We start from the raw sequence: 19,034 nt of genomic DNA, 5'->3' as shown, positions 1-19,034 counted from the left end.
TGGCTCAGGTCATGATCCTGGGGTTGTGGGATCGAGCCCTGCATCTGGCCCGCACTAGGCATGGAACGTGCTTGAGATTCTCTCTCTCCCTCTGTCCTTCCATCCTCTACCCTCTAAAAAAAGAAAGAAAGAAGGACACCTGGGTGGCTCAGTTGGTTAAGCAGCTGCCTTCGGCTCAGGTCATGATCCCAGCGTCCTGGAATCGAGTCCCACATCGGGCTCCTTGCTCGTCAGGGAGCCTGCTTCTCCCTCTGCCTCTGCCTGCCATTCTGTCTGCCTGTGCTCGCTCTCTCTCCCTCTCTCTCTCTGACAAATAAATAAATAAAATCTTTTAAAAAAAAAAAAAAGAAAGAAAGAAAAGAAAGAAAAAAAATCTTACTAGGGAGAATTTGATTTCATTTATATCCTTATCACATTATATCAGAACTTTTACCTTACCTACAGTTTTGGATCACTGTAATTTTCACCTGTTTGCTGCATCTTCTAGTACAGGTGTCATTTTTTTTCTTCTCGTTTTACTGAGATATAATTGGCATACAGCATTGTATAAGTTAAATTATACAGCATAATGATTGTCTTACATAGGTTATAAAATGATTACCACAATAAGTTTAGCTAGCATTCAGCATCTTATGGTGCCTGGGCCGCTCAGTCAGTTAATCGTCTCTCTTGATTTCAGCTCAGGTCATGATGTCAGGATTGTGGGATCAGGCCTGCATACTGGCTCAGCACAGAGTCTGCTTGAGAGTCATTCATTCTCTCTCTCTCTCCCCCTCTCCCCCTTTGCCCCTCCCCCCTTATTTGCTTTCATGTGTGCTGTCTTTCAAAAAAAAAATTTTTTTTTCATGGTGCACCTGGGTAGCTCAGTTAGTTAAGCATCTGCCTTCAGCTCAGGTCATGATCCCAGGATTCTGGGATCAAGTCCTGCTTAAGGCTCCTTGCTCAGTGAGGAGCCTGCTTCTCCCTCTGCCTGCCACTCCCCCTGATGGTGCGTGTGCTCTCTCTCTCTCTGACAAATAAATAAAATCTTTGGGAAAAAATCCATAATCTCATACAGATACAAGAAAAAAATGTTTTCCTTGTGATGAGTACTTTTAGGATCTATTCTTTTAGCAACTTCTTAAATGAAACAATCCAGGTAACAAATGGTAAAGACATATCAGAGCCTAGAAGAATTAGTTAAATTGTTTATACCTGACTTATTAAGAATTGGTAGTATATTGCTCTTTTATATCCCAGCCTGTAAATGTTTTGTAACCCAGCGTTGAATTACAAAGGTTTTGCTTGTCAGTGGATAAAGGTAACAAAAGATGAAAAAATTGAACAGAGAATTTGATTGGAATTTGATGCTAAATTACCCTTCTTTCTTTTCTGTAGGCATGCATATCATTCTGTTTCAACTCCCCCTGTTTACCCTCCTAAAAATGTTGCTGACCTGAAACTACATGTGGCCACAACGTCTCTCCAGAGTTCTGATGCCGTCATCATCCATCCAGGAGCCATGCTTGCTATGCTGGACCTGCTGGCCTCTGTTGGATCGGTAACACAGCCAGAAGTAAGCTTGGACATGTTAGCTTCTCTCCATCTTTCATAAGTGAAAGGACATGAATATGACTGTATAATCAAGGAAACTGAGCCAAGAAAGACAGACTGATAGGGAACCATTCCATACCACATACTAAAGTAGAAAAGGAAAAAAATGAGATTTTTTAATTTAGGTCTTAACTTTCTTTGTGAGATAGATATGTATTTTTTAGAATACAATTCATTTGTCACAAATGCAACCAAGACGGGTGCTAAAGTAATTCTCATAAGTCCTGCTCAGCAGTGGAAATTACTAATAAATAGTGCAGAAAGAATAATGACTGAAGATACCATTTCGAGGTTATTTATCTGTTCTGACTTATAGCACTCAAGAGTTTGGGTGAATTTGTGCTTTAGTGACTAATTTGTTAAAATGGTGTACGGCCTCTAAGCCCTAAAGGGTCACATATATAAATGATAGGCTTTCCTTTACACTGGGTCGTTACCCATCATGTAAAAGACCTTGCATTCACCTTTTCTACAAAAATCAAAATACTATTGGTTATATAGTCACTTAATACAGAAAACAGGAGAGAGTGGAGTCCGGCTGGGTAGGCTTCCAGCAGACTTGCCTAGCTCAGTTCTGGAGTTGCCATGTCACTCCCAGTCAGCTTCTGAACTCTTCTGAAGGTCATCTGAACCGTGTAGAGACAGAGACCTCCTATTAAAAGGGGAAAGAAGGATCAGCTTTTTTACTAAGAATGCCCTGGTGGCGTGGATTTCTTTACCTTTAGCATGCCCTGGACCTTCAGCTCGCTGTGGCAACTATTTTGCAATCCCTGGTGCACACGGAGAGAAACCAGCAGGTCATGTGTGAAGCGGGTCTGCACGCCCGGCTGCTGCAGCGGTGCAGTGCGGCGCTGGCTGACGAGGAGCACTCGCTGCACCCACCCTTGCAGCGCATGTTTGAGCGCCTCGCCTCCCAGGCGCTGGAGCCCATGGTGCTGAGGTCAGTGTGTTCTCTTCTCCCCACTGTGTCAGGCTCTATGCTGGGCATGGAACTTACTTAAGATTCTCTTCCTTCCTCTGCCCCTTTACTCCCCTCTCTCTCCCTCTCTTTAATTAATAAATAAATATACATACATTTACTTAAATATAAATATGTATTTATTTAAATATAAACTTATTTTTATAATACATAAATATATAAATATATGTACAAATATATTTATAATACATAAATATATAATACATAAATATATATAATACATAAATATGTAAATATATATACATATATAAAAATATACATAAATTTTATAATACATAAATGTAAATATATAAAATACATAAATATAAATACATAAATATATATAAACTTATAAATATATATAAATTTATTTAAATATAAATATTAAAAAGACATTTTTTCCTTGAAATTACCTTGCCAGACAGATTTAATGTATAAGTCGTCTTGTCCCCCCTTATAAAAATACACTTGTACATCTCATCACTTTCAGATATAAGCAGCTCTCTTTATGAGATAATTTTCTTTTCTGCTAAAGTATTCCTTTTTTATATAGCTTTTAAGAACCTTCTTAAAAACGGTTGGCCTTTATTTATAATTTATATTTTTTAACTGGCTCCAAATAATGGTGCATTAAGAATAAACCATGTGATAAACATTAAACAGTATTGTATTAGGCAGTGTGTACTAGGCCTTGACAATACCAAGATGAATGAGACTGTCCCTGCTCACTTTGTCCATCATCTTAGGGATATATTAAAAAACCTAAAATATTGCAAATAGCATGGAGATTTTCCCCTGATCATTTTTTGGTAATCTGCTGCTTTAAAAGTAGTGAGAGTGAATGAGACAGATTATCTCCTCCTTAATACTAGTATTTTATTAAATAACTTACATGACTTAGGTAAACAGTAAGCAATGCAGACCAACCATTTGCACTTGCTCAGTTTTCATAGTAAATGAATTTCATAATAAATGAATTTTCAGAACAATATGTCTCATGATAGTACAGGTACCAGAGTTGTTGATGAACTATAGCTATAAGGTTATAAATTAATTGTATATTATATTCCACATGAAAAACTGGCAAATGGTACCTAACTTAAAAAAAATTTTTCTGGGCACCTGGGTGGCTCGGTGCTTTAAAAAAAAAAAAAAAAAAAAAAAATTTTCTGGGCACCTGGGTGGCTCAGTGCTTAAACCTCTGCCTTCGGCTCAGGTCATGATCTCAGGGTCCTGGGATCGAGTCCCGCATCGGGTTCTCTGCTCTGCAGGGAGCCTGCTTCCTCCTCTCTCTCTCTCTCTCTCTCTGCCTGCCTCTCTGCCCACTTGTGATCTCTCTCTGTCAAGTAAATAAAATCTTTAAAAAAAAAAAATTTTTTTTTCTGCTATAGGGAGTCGAAAATGCAAAAGTTTTTTTTGTTTTTTTGGGGTTTTTTTCTCCTTTTTTTTTCCTTTTACATGATGACATAAATGAAGGATTCCTATCTGTGTAACTCCTAGACAATTCAGTATATTTTTGTACATCATATTTTAAGAGAACATGATCCCCAAATTTCATTCTTTAGCCCTTCACAATATTGCTAGGTAATTGAAATGTAAAATTAACATTATATATTATTTTATAATAACTGTTTGGTTTGCTTTTGTATTTTTAAATAGTCTGCTACAGTTCATGAGACCCCATACTTTGTTTGGTTTATGAATTCTGTGATGTTCCCAATCAAGGAATAAAACTGCTTTTTCTCTTCTTCAGGGAGTTTTTGCGTTTGGCAAGTCCATTAAATTGTGGTGCCTGGGACAAAAATCTGCTAAAACAATATAGGGTCCACAAACCAAGTTCACTGAGTTATGAGCCAGAGATGAGAAGTAAGTTGACCTTGGAAGTTCTCTTTTTTGGTTATTGTGTATATGAAAATCATGTGGGGGATGAATATCATTTCAAGAAATTTTACTCAGAAAGGAAAGGGTTTGTTGTTATTTAAATGGGGAAACATAAAATCTGGTTGGTTGACTGAAGAAGTGGGCAGATGAGGGTAAGAAAGGAATCACTGATGGAAGCAGGATCCAGAGGACATGAGAATTACGTGCAGAGTAATACTTCGCTTGGAAGGGGCAATCCTTTCTCCGAGGATTCATAATTTCTTTGCCTTCCTCAGGTAGCCTTTGCCGCCTGAACTAGAGTAGTTAGTTAGCTTGTTGACAGGCTCTAGGTTTGTAGGACAGCTGCTGCAAGAGGGCGTGGGGGACAGATTAAAAATACTGCTTTAAAGTAGTTGAAGAGCTATACCGGGCCATATAGGCTGGATAGGAAAAGAAGTGAAACCATGCCGCTAGTGATAGACCAGGAGAAAAGGGATAGGTCACTGGACTGGAGAGTAGTGGCTAGGCCAGAAAGCAAATGTGGTGAGAGAAAAGGAATGAGAGAACTGAGGAATGGGGATGGGTAGAATAATGGCAGTCAAAATTGGAGCAGTGAAACATGCGAGGGAAAGGGCCAGGCCAAAATTGTGGCTCTGGAGTGAGGTAGAAGTGAAAGATTATCCTAGAGCTAGAAGTGAGGTGTTAGGTGGGTGGTTCATGTGGACGTGGACATCCCACAGGACGCGGGCAGCCACTAGTACAGAGAAGACTGAGAATGACCTGCAGTAGCAGCAGAGGGCACTCTGGTAGATAGGTGTGTGGTAGCATTGCTGAGAGGAGCCCCAAAGAGAAGTTTCTGCGTCAGGCTGCTGGAATGATAACCTGGCATGGGCACTGCCTACCAGTCTGGCAGGGACCCCCAAGAGGCAACGGGTTCCGTCCGAGCTGTGGACAAGCATGCCCTCAGCGGAGAGCTGGGTGGCACTGGACCTCCTCCTAGTGCGAATTCTCTGGTTTTGTTAGTTTTTTTTTCCTTTTCAGTTCATTTTGTATAATTGTGAGCCATAGTGATAGACATTAGTTTTGATGGATTGAAGTAACCATTGCTAGCAAAGCAGGAAACTTAGAAAAGCAGAACAGCTGCCCTGAAAGGATGTAGTGATGTAGTCATGGTTTCGTTCATCCCCTTGTTCTTTCAGGTGAGAATCCGAGATTAAGCAATCTCCACTTGTTCTTTCAGTCTTAATTTTTTTCTCCTGTGAATTATTCTCAGTGATTAGTGAATACCGTGTTTTGGAAACCAAGATTTTTTGAGTTCTAGTACAGTTTTACTGGAAAACAAACTATTGCAGTTTTTCATATCTGTCAATATACCTCCCCTACATGTATATATTCTTTTGTTATTTTTTTATACTTAACATAATTTCTAGAATTGGATTGTGATTTCCTTTGCAAAGAGTAGAAACAAAAATAGTTTCTTTATTTAAGAGAATATTGAAATATTTCTATGGTTGCCTGAATGCTTCACACACTTAAGAGAGAAAACAATATTTATGTTCTTTATCCTGAAAGGGAATATTTTCTCCATTCTTATCATTTGTAATATATTCCTGAACAATAGACCAGTTTGTTTAAAATGTCTTTTTCTTCTTGAAATTGTTACCATTTACGTGCATAAAGCAATTTTTTAATTCAAGTGCTTTTGTGATCACATTTTTAATTATAATAATGATAAGGGAAAAGTTAGAAGTAGGAAAAAATGGGAGAGAAGCAAGTTTTTGCTATTTATCTGATTATTTTTATGGTAAAGATGACCTGTTTCTTTCTATTGTAATTCTACTAGAATATTTTGCTTTCTTCTCAAAGATAGATAATAAATTTGTGATATAAAAGTATAATCTGGCTTTTTAGACACATCATCTATAATTTATTATTAAATTACATTGTAACTGTGGCTTGGATAGTGGTTAGTGGTGATTCTTACTATTTTTACTCTGTAGTAGCCAACGTTTCTGCAATGTATTTATGACTTTACTTATAAGTAAAAAGAAAAAACATGCTGTTTAAGTTTAAAAATGAACATAAAGTACATTAAAACTGGAAAATAGCTTTGGTGTGTAAACATAAAATTGTATACTGAAACTCAAGAGTGGTATTTAAAAATAGGTCTGCTTTGTAAAGTCATTATTTTAGAAATCTACATGATACTTTTCCCAAGAGATTTTCTTTGACTTCACAGGTAGTATGATCACATCAATGGAAGGTCTGGGTTCAGATAATGTTTTCAGCTTACATGAAGATAACCATTATCGGATAAGCAAGAGCCTGGTAAAATCTGCAGAAGGAAGTACTGTACCTCTAACTAGGGTGAAGTGTCTGGTCTCCATGACAACCCCACATGACATCAGACTTCATGGGTCATCAGTTACTCCAGCTTTTGTTGAATTTGACACAACCCTTGAAGGGTTTGGGTAAGGAATTTGTAAGGTAGTCAAGTCTTATTATATGATTTTATGGTTCCTACTCACCTTTGACAAATAGATCATTGGTTTTAAGTATACTTAGTTAAGATATACTGTGTATTCTCAAATGATGGAGTTCTTTGAGCATGTTATTTTAAGGCTTTTAGATTTAATTTAAAGTTATTTATTATATTAAATAAGTAGAAATGTTACAGGAGTTCTGAATCAAAGACCCATGATCTAAATATTTTTTGTAAATTCTGTTTTGTTTTTTGGCAAATAGTTTTATTTTAACACAGCCACATTCAGGTTTGTATGTATTTTCTATGGCTGCTTTCGTATTAGAATGGCAAAATTGAGTAGTCATGACAGAGACTCTGGTCTACAAAGCATAAAGTATTTATGGTTTGGCCCTCTCAGAAAATGTTTGTCACCTCTGATTTAGTACACTAAATTTATAGATAACATACAAATTAAAATTAGATTAAAAATTGTTTGGGGTTTACTCATCCTTTCCCCCAAATTACCTAGCTTACTACCATATACATTGTAAATACTCAGTGACTGTCTCATCAAATGAGTACATAATTTCAAGTGGCAGATAATGGTATAGTAGCAGAAGCAAAAATAAATCTATAGAAAATCTAGAAGAGAATCTAGAAGAATTTTTGAAATCCATCAGCCTCAAAACAGACACAAATGCTAATACTATATAGATCTGTGTCTATACTAGTTGTCTGTGGGATTCTTATACATCAATCTAAAACCATAAATTGTATTTTAAGAACATTGTCATGTGTTGTTATTGAATGGTGAATTAAAACATATTATGGAATAGTGAAAACTAATAAGCAGAGAGGAAAACAACTCACTGGAAAGGGGAACAAGGGAATTTCTCTGCAGTGACAGAGTTGTTCAATGTCTTGAATAGGGTTCTACATTGGTGCATTTTACCAGTGGCCTATACTTGGATATTAAAAAAAAATTTAAAATAGAAATTATGCCACTGGAGATTGTTAAAGTATATCTTTCTGCACTCTTACATAATTATAAGACGGGAAGGACTGTTTTAGGCACCCAGGTTTATTCCATGATTTCTTTGCTCTAGTTAACTTTAAATGATGGCATTAATTACAGTGTGGCAAGTATGTAGTGGTAGGAGAAGAAAACAGTTGATCTCTAATATGTACATTGTCTTTTCTCTAATAGCTGCTTATTCCTGCCCAGTCTGGCCCCTCATAACGCTCCCACAAACAATGCTGTCACAACAGGCCTTACCGATGGGGCTGTGCTCAGTGGCATTGGTTCTGGTAAATACGAACTTTCTTTGCTCATGAGTCTTTTTTTTTTTAGATCGTATTTTATTTAGTGTTTATTGCCTTTTTAAAATGTAAATCAGAGTCAATGCAAACTCTTTCATTGTTACTTTTCCCTTTTTATTTTAGGTGAAAGATTCTTCCCTCCTCCATCTGGCTTAAGCTACTCTAGCTGGTTCTGTATTGAACATTTTAGTTCTCCTCCAAATAACCACCCTGTCAGACTTCTTACTGTCGTTCGCCGAGCAAATTCTTCTGAGCAGCATTATGTGTGCCTTGCCATTGTCTTGTCCGCAAAAGATCGATCTCTGATTGTTTCCACCAAAGAGGAACTACTCCAAAACTATGGTCAGTATCTGTTTCTTTTTGCATCTTGTGATAATTGAAAGTATTAAATTTCATTATAAGAGTCATCTTTAGGGTCCAGCTGGTAATTCTTTTCCAATCTAAATTATTAAACAATAGACAGGTTATATGAAATGTTGAATATTGTTTACCAGTGCATTTTAAGGCACTTTCAAAAGAGACTTAGGTAGAAAACAATGGAAAGAGTTCCTAAAATAAGGATTCTTCTCTACTTGCCAAGAAATCACAGCTTTTGCTAGGAAGGCAGATTGCTTGTTTGATATATTTTAGTAAGGATTTTCATTGGCCACGAATTCTGCATAACTAATGAATATTCATTGAGCACCTGCCTACCATATGTGCTGTTCTGTGCTAGACACAATAACATTTTAATTACTTTATCCATCACTTACCTTCAAGGCTTAATGCATACCATTTAATAATCCTAATCTCCTAATTCTCTCCAATATGCCATAATGTTACATTGCTATCCAATAGAACTTCGAACGCAAGACATTCATGAGGAGCTTTATAAATAATGTGAATAACATAAAATATAAATCTCACTTTACTAATGTTCTTTGCTTTGAATATAAGCATTTGTAACATAAATACACCTCTTCTTCATTGTCTTCTAAATTTATCTTTTAACTAACCAAATACCACATACTGCTTCACATGTGGTTGGTATTCAAATATTAATTTGAATGTTAACTCAATTAGATTGTAAGGCCTCTTTTCTTAGTATTCTTTACAACTAGGACAGAGTAGGCATCAATATTGTAGAACTGCTTTAAAATTCTTCCTAGGACACTGCTTGATCCTTTTGATGTTTTCCTGCTAATCAAACCTGTCTTCAGTCTTGCCGTTTGGGAGACTTACTTTCTCATTCTTGCCCTGGATCTCTGACCTCTCTTACAGCTTCCTTCAACAGCTTTCTTTTCCACCCAGGGTTTCATCTTTAGTCTTTGTATTCAAACTTCTCTTTGTGAGGGGGAAAAAAAAAAAAACTATCTTTGTTAGCTTTAGGTCTTTTTAATCCCAGAGATTCCTAAATTAAAATTTTTTTTGTTTTCCTGTGTCCTATGTTTTCTCCTCATACTTTAAATGCAAATTAGACATCTTCATATGAATAGTCTTTCTGTAAACAACTCAAACTGTAATGTTTATTCTTTATAAAAGCTGCCTCTCTTTCTGTTTTCCTGTCTTGGTAAATGACACCCCCACTAGCTAAGCTAAAAAAGCTCAAGTCTACCTTGATAATACCACCCCTTCCACTAAGTCTTACTGAATTATGCTTCCTTCATATTTCTTGAATCTTCCCTTCCTCATATGCCTGCTGTCATAAAAATTAATCAGTTTTTTTTTTTTTTAATCACTGATCTGGACTTCCAAGATTTTAATTCTTTGTCTTTGTCTAGACAAAGATAGAAGTAGAACTACATGCTCGTACACATGATGTGATTTATTACCTTGGTAATCTGGGCAGCCCTGCTACCTAAAACACTTAAAATATTAATGTACAAGTATGACTGACTGAATGAATGAATGAATGAATAAGAAGAAAAGGAAAATAAATATGGATGGCTTGAAAGGGAAATAATGAGAAAAGTGAGTAATAATGGAGAATTTGGGAAAAAGCTAGAATTTAATGGAAAAGTTAAAGAATGGATCTAGGATATTTCATTAAACTAGGAAAATGTTTTCTAATTATCATTTTCACAAAATTTAATTTGCAAGACTACTATAATCTATATATCACTGTGCATTACAGTAACAGATAACGTTAGTCACAGATGATGTTAGTACTGCACAGATCCATCCTCTGAATGGCTGTAGCCTGTTAAGATGTGTAGGTAAGGGGCACCTGGGTGGCTCAGTGGGTTAAAGCCTCCGCCTTTGGCTTGGGTCATGGTCCCAGGGTCCTGGGATGGAGCCCCCGCAGGGAGCCTACTCCCTCCCCCCCCCACCCCACCCACCCTATGCCTGCCTCTCAGCCTGCTTATGATCTCTGTCTGATAAGTTTAAAAAAAAAAAAATCTTAAAGATGTGTAGGTAATTAAGAGTTTTCTGAAACCAGTCAGGTCACCAGGATATCCTGACATAACACTGAATGCTAATACGCCTTAGTCTCAGCCTGAGTCAGAATGTAAAACTCTCAGAAAATTTTTGTAGGCTAAATCTTCTACAGTTCTGGAGAAGATTTAGTCTATTAAAAGGAAAGGGAAAGGAAAGAGTTCTTAGTTTTGCCCATACTTTTGATCTTTTCTTTCACATCCTTTGGTCCATACACTAGACCTTTCAAAGATGTTTGACCCTGCTTTTCACTGTTTCTTTTTTTCTTTCTATTTTTTTTTTCTTTCTTCTGTTCCTGTTGGTAAGATTACATTACCAGTTGGTAAGATTGCATTTCTTAACTCATCAATGGATGTGTATTTTGTATTATCATTTTAAAATATAATCTTGGCATTTCACTATATGGTGCTACTTTAAGATTCCAAAAATAAATATTAATATTTTATTTGTAATTTTCTTCATATAATTTAAACTCTTTTAAAAATTATTTTTATAACATATGATGTATTATTTGCCCCAGGGTTACCGGTCTGTGAATTGTCAGCTTACATATTTCACAGCACTCCCCATAGCACATACCCTCCCCAATGTCCATAACACAACCACTTTATCCCTACCCCATAGCCCCCAGCAACCCTCAGTTTGTTTTGTGAGATTGAGTCTCTTATGGTTTGTCTCCCTCCTGATCCCATCTTGTTTCATTTTTTCCTTCCCTACCCCACATAATTAAACTTTCAACTTTTAGTGTATTTACTTGTATGTGCTTATCCTGAAAAATTGTGGGTCTGCTTTAAGTTACAGATTAGCTCTTTTTAAAATTTTTTGGGGGATGGGTGGGTGAGGAATGAATTTTTAACAGCTGGGTATATACACTGTTATTCCGTCCCTTCTTGAATGTTTAGAAATGTTAGTTTTTAATTAGCTTAACATTAAGATTGAGTTAATATTGACCCATTATTTCCTAGCATGATCTGGCAACATACTGGGTAGCAGAGAGAAGCCAGATGAGAGTCAGGAAGTGATTGCAGAATGTTAGGAAATAATCCGAGTTGTCTGGTGAAGCAGGAAACTTGACTCAAAAAAATACCTTTCTGTGTAGCCACTGTGGAAAACAGTATAAAGTTTCCTCAAAAAACTTAAAAATAAAATTACCATGTGATCCAGTAATTCCGCTACTGAGTTATTAATGAAAAGAACACGGAAATGTTAATTCAAAAAGATACGTGGACTCTTGTGTTTATTGCAGCATTATTTACAATAGCCAAGAAATGGAAGCAACCCAGGTGTCCATCAGTAGATGAATAGGTAAAGAAGAGGTGGTGTATATGTATATACAATGGACTGTTTCCAGTAGAAAAGAATGAAATCTTGTCATTTGCAACAACATGGTTGGAACTAGAGGGTATCATGCTAAGAGAAATGAGTCAGCAAGAGAAAGACAAATACCATATGATTCTGTACATATGTGGAACTTATGAAACAAAACAAAAGAAACAAAGGGGAAAAAGAGAGAGAGACAAACCGAGAAGCAGACTCTTACCTGTAGAGAATGAACTGATGGTAACCAGAGAGGAGGTTGGTGGGGGCATGGCTGACATCGGTGAAGGGGACTAAGAGTACCCTTATCACAATGAACACTGAGGCATGTACAGAACTGTTGAACCTCACTCTAGTGTATGCCTGAAACTAATACAACAAACCTTTCCACTCCATAAATCACCCCCTTACTACCAGGGTCATCAGGCAAGGGTCAGGGCAGTGCAGCCGCAAACTGAGAACAGAGAGTTGGTTCTTTGTGTCATTGTGTAGGCATACAGCAAGAATAAAATTTTTAATTTTTTAACCAATGCTATAATCAAATTCATGACAAATGAGAGTTTCAAAAGACCTTTCATAACAGATCATGACAGATAATAATCAAATAGTCTCTTTTTGTTGTCTTTTGTAACTTTATTTTGTATTTCATCAACTATTGTAACTTTATTCGATTATAACTATATATTGAGCAGAAGAAAGCAACATACATTCCAGGTTTCACTTCTTGCTACAGATAAAGTTATTGAATGAAAAGGGCATTTTCATTTATATCATCATTATTGTTAGAATGAAGATGTTGAGTTTTTTTTTTCCGCTCTTTATTTTAGTTGATGATTTTAGTGAAGAATCTTCTTTTTATGAGATTCTCCCGTGCTGTGCCCGCTTTCGATGTGGAGAACTTATAGTTGAGGGGCAGTGGCATCATCTGGTTTTGGTGATGAGCAAAGGCATGCTGAAAAACAGTACCGCAGCCCTCTACATTGATGGACAGCTTGTTAACACCGTGAAGGTAAGCATACTCATGCTTGTCGGTCTTAACCTGCTTTACAAGAGAGTTGAGGGAGGGGTGTGTGTGTTTGCAGGGGTAGATTACAGATTGACCTTTATTACCCATTTGAACAATATGTTTAAGAGTCATGTGGCTGGCTAGTTCATATCACTTGATTAGCGAAGAAGAGAAAGAAGGGGTTACAGAGTACTAAAGAAGGTACCGAGTACGTCAGCGCCTGAGCCAGGTTGCCAAGTGATTTTTCCCAACAGAAAAACCAGTTGAAGGATGCCTAAGTAACCTATGAACACAGTGTTTTGTCGCTTCTTTGTTGTCATGAATTCCAGTAGACGCTGTATCCCTTTGGAGCTGGAATCGTTTTTATTCTCCAAATTTGTTTTCAGATCACCAAGATTAGTCCCTGATGATAATAGTAGGTTTTCCATTATGTTTGCTGAATGAATGAGTGTATAAATATTATTCTACATACAGATATATGGTATTCAGAGGAGAGGCAAGAGAGTTGAAATAACCAATAAAGAATCAGAAGTTCTTTTTTGTATCAGGATGACTGCCGCTGGTTATTTCCGACAGAACTCAGCTAGGTAGATGTTAAAATGTTTTAGCTCTCTAAAAGATAGTATCCATTTTTATAGTGATTATCTCTTGAAAGAAGCAACAAAAGCAAAGTTTGTCCTCTTGTATGAATTAAAGTTTAAAGAACAGTAAAGTCGGCAGCTTCCTTGAATGCATTTCTTTCATTAATGATATTTTATTGTGACATGTTTCAGTAAGATAAACCCTTAAATGTACTCTGAGGGAATAGTCATTGTTTGTCTTGTACACATGATTGCATTTGAAATGGGCTGTGGATTCTTTAGTAGGTTGTTTCTTTGTTATTTCTAGTATTATTTAAAATAAAAATGTCCTCAGCTTCTATTCTAGAATTGAGAGGTAGATTTATTACAGGTACATTTACATGGTTGTCATCACCTTGCCTGTGAGGAGTCAGAGGTCCCCTGAAACCACCTTCAGGCCACATGATGGTCTGCACACTCACACTGTTGTGTGTGAGTTACTCACCAGTAACTGTTCTGTGATGTGTGGAGTGGTAGATGTAATCTGAGGCCAGGGCAATGGTACCACAAACCATCCTTCATACCATCAAGTGATAGAAGCCGCCTCTACCACAAGAAAGAACTTGACTTTGTTATCTCTTATACTCTGATCATATGTTTATGTGAATGAAGTGAACAGTAGTTTTGCACCTTGTCAGTAAACACTAATGTAACTTCAAATCTGAGAACGTAATTGACATTGAGATCATGGGTGTATAAATTACATAATAGACTGTTAAATTTTATAACTTTTACAGCACTTGGCCCATTATAAAACACTTCTCATGAATATAATTTTATTTGACAGACTCCTATTGAAGGTTACATAGCTAATTTCAAGACTACTTGAATTCCATAGTTTAGAAAGCTCTGTTTTATATCAACTCCCAAATTTTATAGAAGCGTCATTAATTTGATAGGCAAAACAACCAGACAGTAACAGTATCCCTCTAATTGTTCTCTTTCTTGCATTATCAGAGAGTTGGATAATAACAAATTTCCATCTTCCACATCATGTTCCAGAATCTTGGCCTTCCCTCATGTATCTCTCAGCCCAGCTGCGTTTATACATTTGTAAAGTTGCATGATATTAGGATACTGAAACTATACACAAAAGGTGGTTAATTTTCTGGTGAAAGTAGGGGATTTGGGGTTCTATCTCATACATTTGGTTTCATTTCTTCTGCAGCTGCATTATGTTCATAGTACTCCTGGTGGCTCAGGTTCTGCTAACCCACCTGTGGTCAGCACAGTCTATGCGTACATTGGCACTCCACCTGCCCAGCGTCAAATTGCTTCCTTGGTTTGGCGCCTGGGACCCACACATTTTCTGGAAGAAGTTTTACCTCCTTCAAATGTTACTACCATTTATGAACTAGGACCAAATTATGTTGGAAGCTTTCAGGCCGTATGTATGCCGTGTGAGTAACTTAATGTATAAAACTTAGCTTCTGCCATGTAGATCCATGAATAAGTGCGTGTACACGTGTAATACGGGTCTGTAGACAGGGTGTGGGTGGGGTTGTACATTATGTTCATCGTAGAAAAAGAGCCTTTTCCTTCACTCTTTTTCAGTGTGATACTGTTGACCACTCACTCCTACTCCAGATACTCTCCTCCACTGATTATGCTGTACTTTACTGAGTTTTGTCTTCATGCCAAATCACTAATTTTCTAGTTTCTCTGATTGGCTCCAAGATCTGTATGCTCTCTAGGAGTCTAACCACAGCCTTCTTCTCTTCCTGTAATTTCTCTTATTATATAAGCATCTTAAAGTGTATCTACTCTGGGGGTGCCTGGGGGGCTCAGTCGTTAAGCCTCTGCCTTCGGCACAGGTCGTGATCTCAGGGTCCTGGGATCAGGTCCTGCATCAGGCTCCCTGAGCAGCGGGGAGCCTGCTGCTTCCCCTACTTGTGCTTTCTCTCTCTCTCTCTGTCAAATTAAAAAAAAAAAATTAAAAAATGTTTTTAAAAAAAGGTATATTCTTGTTAGAGGAAAGAAAGATGTTTCTAAACAACACACACATGTACACACACACACATAGATTTTCAGTTTAAATGAGTTAACATCAGTTTTCCTCATTTTCCTCATCCCTTTACTCTAATAGTCTACTTCTTGTTATCCTTTCTCCCCGAAGAAGTTTAGAGTCAATGGAGCTGATGTAGTAGTACTCTTTCCAAGTGATGTTCTCTATCCTCCTGTTCTCATTCTCCTAAAGTTCTCTATACAAGTTAGGACAAGTATATTGTAAATGATGATAATCCTGTGGCTAAGTAATTTGTCTTTCACTTGTGTTCTTTCTGTTTTCTTTCTTTCTTTTTTTTTTTTTAAGATTTTATTTATTTATTTGAGAGAAAGCACATACAAGCAGTGGGAAAGGGAGAGGGAGAAGCAGACTCACCCCTGAGCAGGGAGCCCAGTGCGGGGCTCGATCCCAGGACCCTGAAATCATTTCCTGAGCTGAAGGCAGATGCTTAGGCAACTGCGCCACTCAGGAGCCCCTCTCTCACTCATGTTCTTGATTTAGATAGCATCTAATGATAGATAACACTGAGCATTCAGTACATGCAGTAAGTTAATACACATGAAGGGCAGAGCTGTTCTGCGCCTGTCACATGTATTTGTTCATCTCCTCAAAACATTGGTACTTACGTACTGTTTTTATCATCCCCATTTTACAGGTGAGGAAACTGAGGCACAGAGATATGTAGGTCACTTATCTTTTAAGTGATAAAGCAGAGTTTCAAATGTAAGCCATCTAGCTCCAAAACTTGTATTTAACTACTCTGCTGTGTTGTTTAGAAGAATATAGAGAAGCACAAATGGTGGCTCTCACTGGGGAGGAGACCTAGTGTTAGGAAACATACAAGCATTCCACTCATGTTCGTGCTCTTTCTCCTTTGATCCTAAGGGGAAGAAGTGTGTGATTTCTTTGATAACAGTTAAAACTCATCTCCTTTACATTATGCTATTTGTAAAGCATATTTTAAGAATAAAACTTGGATGATACGAAGAATTTGAGAGGCATTGTGGGGGTTTGCGGGGTAGGGAAGGAAATAATGAAACAAGATGGGATCGGGAGGGAGACAAACCATAAGAGACACTCATTCTCACAAAACAAGCTGAGGGTTGTTGGGGGTAAGAGGGCAGGGAGAGGGTGGTTGGGTTATGGACATTGGGGAGGGTATGGGCTGTGGTGAGTGCTGTGAAGTGTGTAAGCCTGGCTATTCATAGACTTGTACCCCTGGGGCTAACAATACATTATATGTTAATAAAAAATTAAAAATTAAAAAAAAGAATAAAACTTGGAATGTAAAGGTCTATGAGTAGGTGGTTTTTTGTATTTTCTGAAAAGAAATAAACGAAGAGCTGAAATTTTAAATAAATAAAACAGTTTTTAAGTTTAGATGTCATGGTCCACTTTAGTATATGTGCTGCTGAAGCAAGCATGTCATGGTCCACTTTAAAAGATTTTTGAGTTTACCCATTTAAAAATGATAGAATAAAAAATCTGTGTTAGGATAAGGAGAAATACTGATGATTTTGAAAAGGATCATTCTTCGTTTGAAGGTAAAGATGCAAAGTCTGAAGGCGTAGTCCCATCTCCTGTGTCATTAGTGCCAGAAGAAAAGGTGTCCTTTGGCCTCTATGCACTCTCTGTGTCTTCCCTAACGGTGGCAAGAATCCGGAAAGTGTACAATAAGTTGGACAGCAAAGCCATTGCTAAGCAGGTAAGCATAATGATTTCCCAGGAAGCTGTGGCGGGTTCTCCCCAGGAACAGTGTTTCAGAGGGTCGTTAAAGGTACCACCTGAGTAGGAATAATCACTGAAAACAGTACCTTTCCTGTATTGGTTGTATTTGTTTTATTTGGCTTTGGACTTAAGCCAAAACATAATTAGATATTTAGCTTAATTTGGAAAAGTGAGAATTTCCTTCGCTGTGCATACTTTATATTCTTTTTTTTTTTAATTGGCTATTAAGAAACTGAACTGCAGAAAATGAAAGAAAACAATTGTTCTTCTTAAGGCTATAACTTAACTTTTTTCTGGACCACTTACTGTGTGCCACGTACCATCTTGTTTAGGACTCAGAAGTGAATATAGAGAAAATTCCTGCCTTTATGGCACTTACGTTGCCATGGAAGAAACATGTTAATACGTAAAGAAATAACCTCATCATAGGTCATGTTCAAAGGTGAAGAGTGCTCTGCAGAAAAATAAAGCAAGGAAGTAGAAAGTGATCAGCTTACAATGTTAAATAGGATGGTCACTATGAAGGTGAAATTGGAGAAGACTTGAAAGAGGTGAGGCAGCAAACCAGGAGAATATGCCGAATGGGATATGGGCCCAGAACAGTGGGGTTTTGTCCCAATGATGTAAGTGCTTTGGCCCTGAGGAAGGTCCACGCCTGCCGCAGAGGCAGGTGTGGCTAGAGCAAATGAGAGAAGACCCGGGTAGTAGGAGAGGAACTCAAATAGGTGATGGGGACTAGACTGTTAATGATTTATAGGCAGTGGTAAAGGCATTGGCTTTAACTAAGTGAGCTGGGAAGCATGATAGGGTCCCAGACCTAATGAATGAAATGTTAGCCAGGATGACTGTGACCTCTGTTGAATAGACTGGAGGGGGACAGACAGGGAGAAGCTAGGAGCAAGTTTTATAATAATTCATATTAACGATGGTGGTGGTGAGAACTGGGGTGATAACAGTGGCCGTGATGAGAAAAGATCAAATTTGAGGTATATTTTGAATATCAAGCCATCAATTTTGGTGATTAGATGTGAATTGTGTGGGAAAGAAAAGAATCAAGGATAACTCCAAGGTTTTTTCACTCTAACACTGAGGAAAATTGGGTCATTTTTTTCTGATTTGGAGAAAACTTTCAGGAAGAAAATTTCAGGAACTTCTTTAGCTTGGGGAGAAATTCTGAGAGCTGTGTTTTGAAAAAATTTGAGAAGCATATTAGACATCTTAGTGGAGATCTCAAAGGCATTGAAAATACGAATCTGGAGTTCAGAGTAGGAGTGTGAGCCATGGATGTTCAGAGGTGGTATTTAAAGCCACTTGACTAATGCTTTCACCGAACTGTAGATATGGGTAGAGAAGAGAAAGGTTACAGACTGAGACCTGGGGCATCCAGTACTGTGGAGCCCCAGGTGGGGAGATGAAGAACCAGCAGAAAAGAGTGAGGTGTAGCAGCCAGCAAGAAAGGAGGAAAAACTAGGAGAGTTTGATGTGATAGAAATCAGTGATTCGGGATGCCTGGGTGGCTCAGTTGGTTAAGCAGCTGCCTTCGGCTCAGGTCATGATCCCAGCGTCCTGGGATCGAGTCCCACATCGGGCTCCTTGCTCATCAGGAAGCCTGCTTCTCCCTCTGCCTCTGCCTGCCATTCTGTCTGCCTGTGCTTGCTCTCTCTCCCTCTCTCTCTCTCTGACAAATAAATAAATAAAATCTTAAAAAAAAAAAAAAGAAATCAGTGATTCATTGTGGTGAATGTTTC

At 37.6% G+C, this 19,034-nt stretch overlaps 1 protein-coding gene across 9 annotated transcripts in view; it reads left to right on the top strand.

Annotated features, from left to right (window-relative positions):
- WDFY3 (WD repeat and FYVE domain containing 3) overlaps positions 1 to 19,034 on the top strand; it is a 279,105-nt gene that overhangs the window by 159,972 nt on the left and 100,099 nt on the right. For all 9 annotated transcript variants that reach the window (XM_047717875.1, XM_047717871.1, XM_047717877.1 and 6 more), the window contains 9 exons: positions 1,378 to 1,555; positions 2,319 to 2,533; positions 4,305 to 4,417; positions 6,651 to 6,882; positions 8,083 to 8,183; positions 8,319 to 8,537; positions 12,755 to 12,936; positions 14,722 to 14,953; positions 17,103 to 17,263. In XM_047717875.1, the coding sequence (XP_047573831.1) occupies positions 1,378 to 1,555; positions 2,319 to 2,533; positions 4,305 to 4,417; positions 6,651 to 6,882; positions 8,083 to 8,183; positions 8,319 to 8,537; positions 12,755 to 12,936; positions 14,722 to 14,953; positions 17,103 to 17,263 (1,633 nt within the window). The remainder of the gene's footprint in view (positions 1 to 1,377; positions 1,556 to 2,318; positions 2,534 to 4,304; positions 4,418 to 6,650; positions 6,883 to 8,082; positions 8,184 to 8,318; positions 8,538 to 12,754; positions 12,937 to 14,721; positions 14,954 to 17,102; positions 17,264 to 19,034) is intronic.

The sequence above is a fragment of the Lutra lutra genome, chromosome 2, assembly GCF_902655055.1.
Source record: "Lutra lutra chromosome 2, mLutLut1.2, whole genome shotgun sequence".
Classification (NCBI taxonomy): domain Eukaryota; kingdom Metazoa; phylum Chordata; class Mammalia; order Carnivora; family Mustelidae; genus Lutra; species Lutra lutra.
This window is presented reverse-complemented; position numbering and strand designations above follow the sequence as displayed.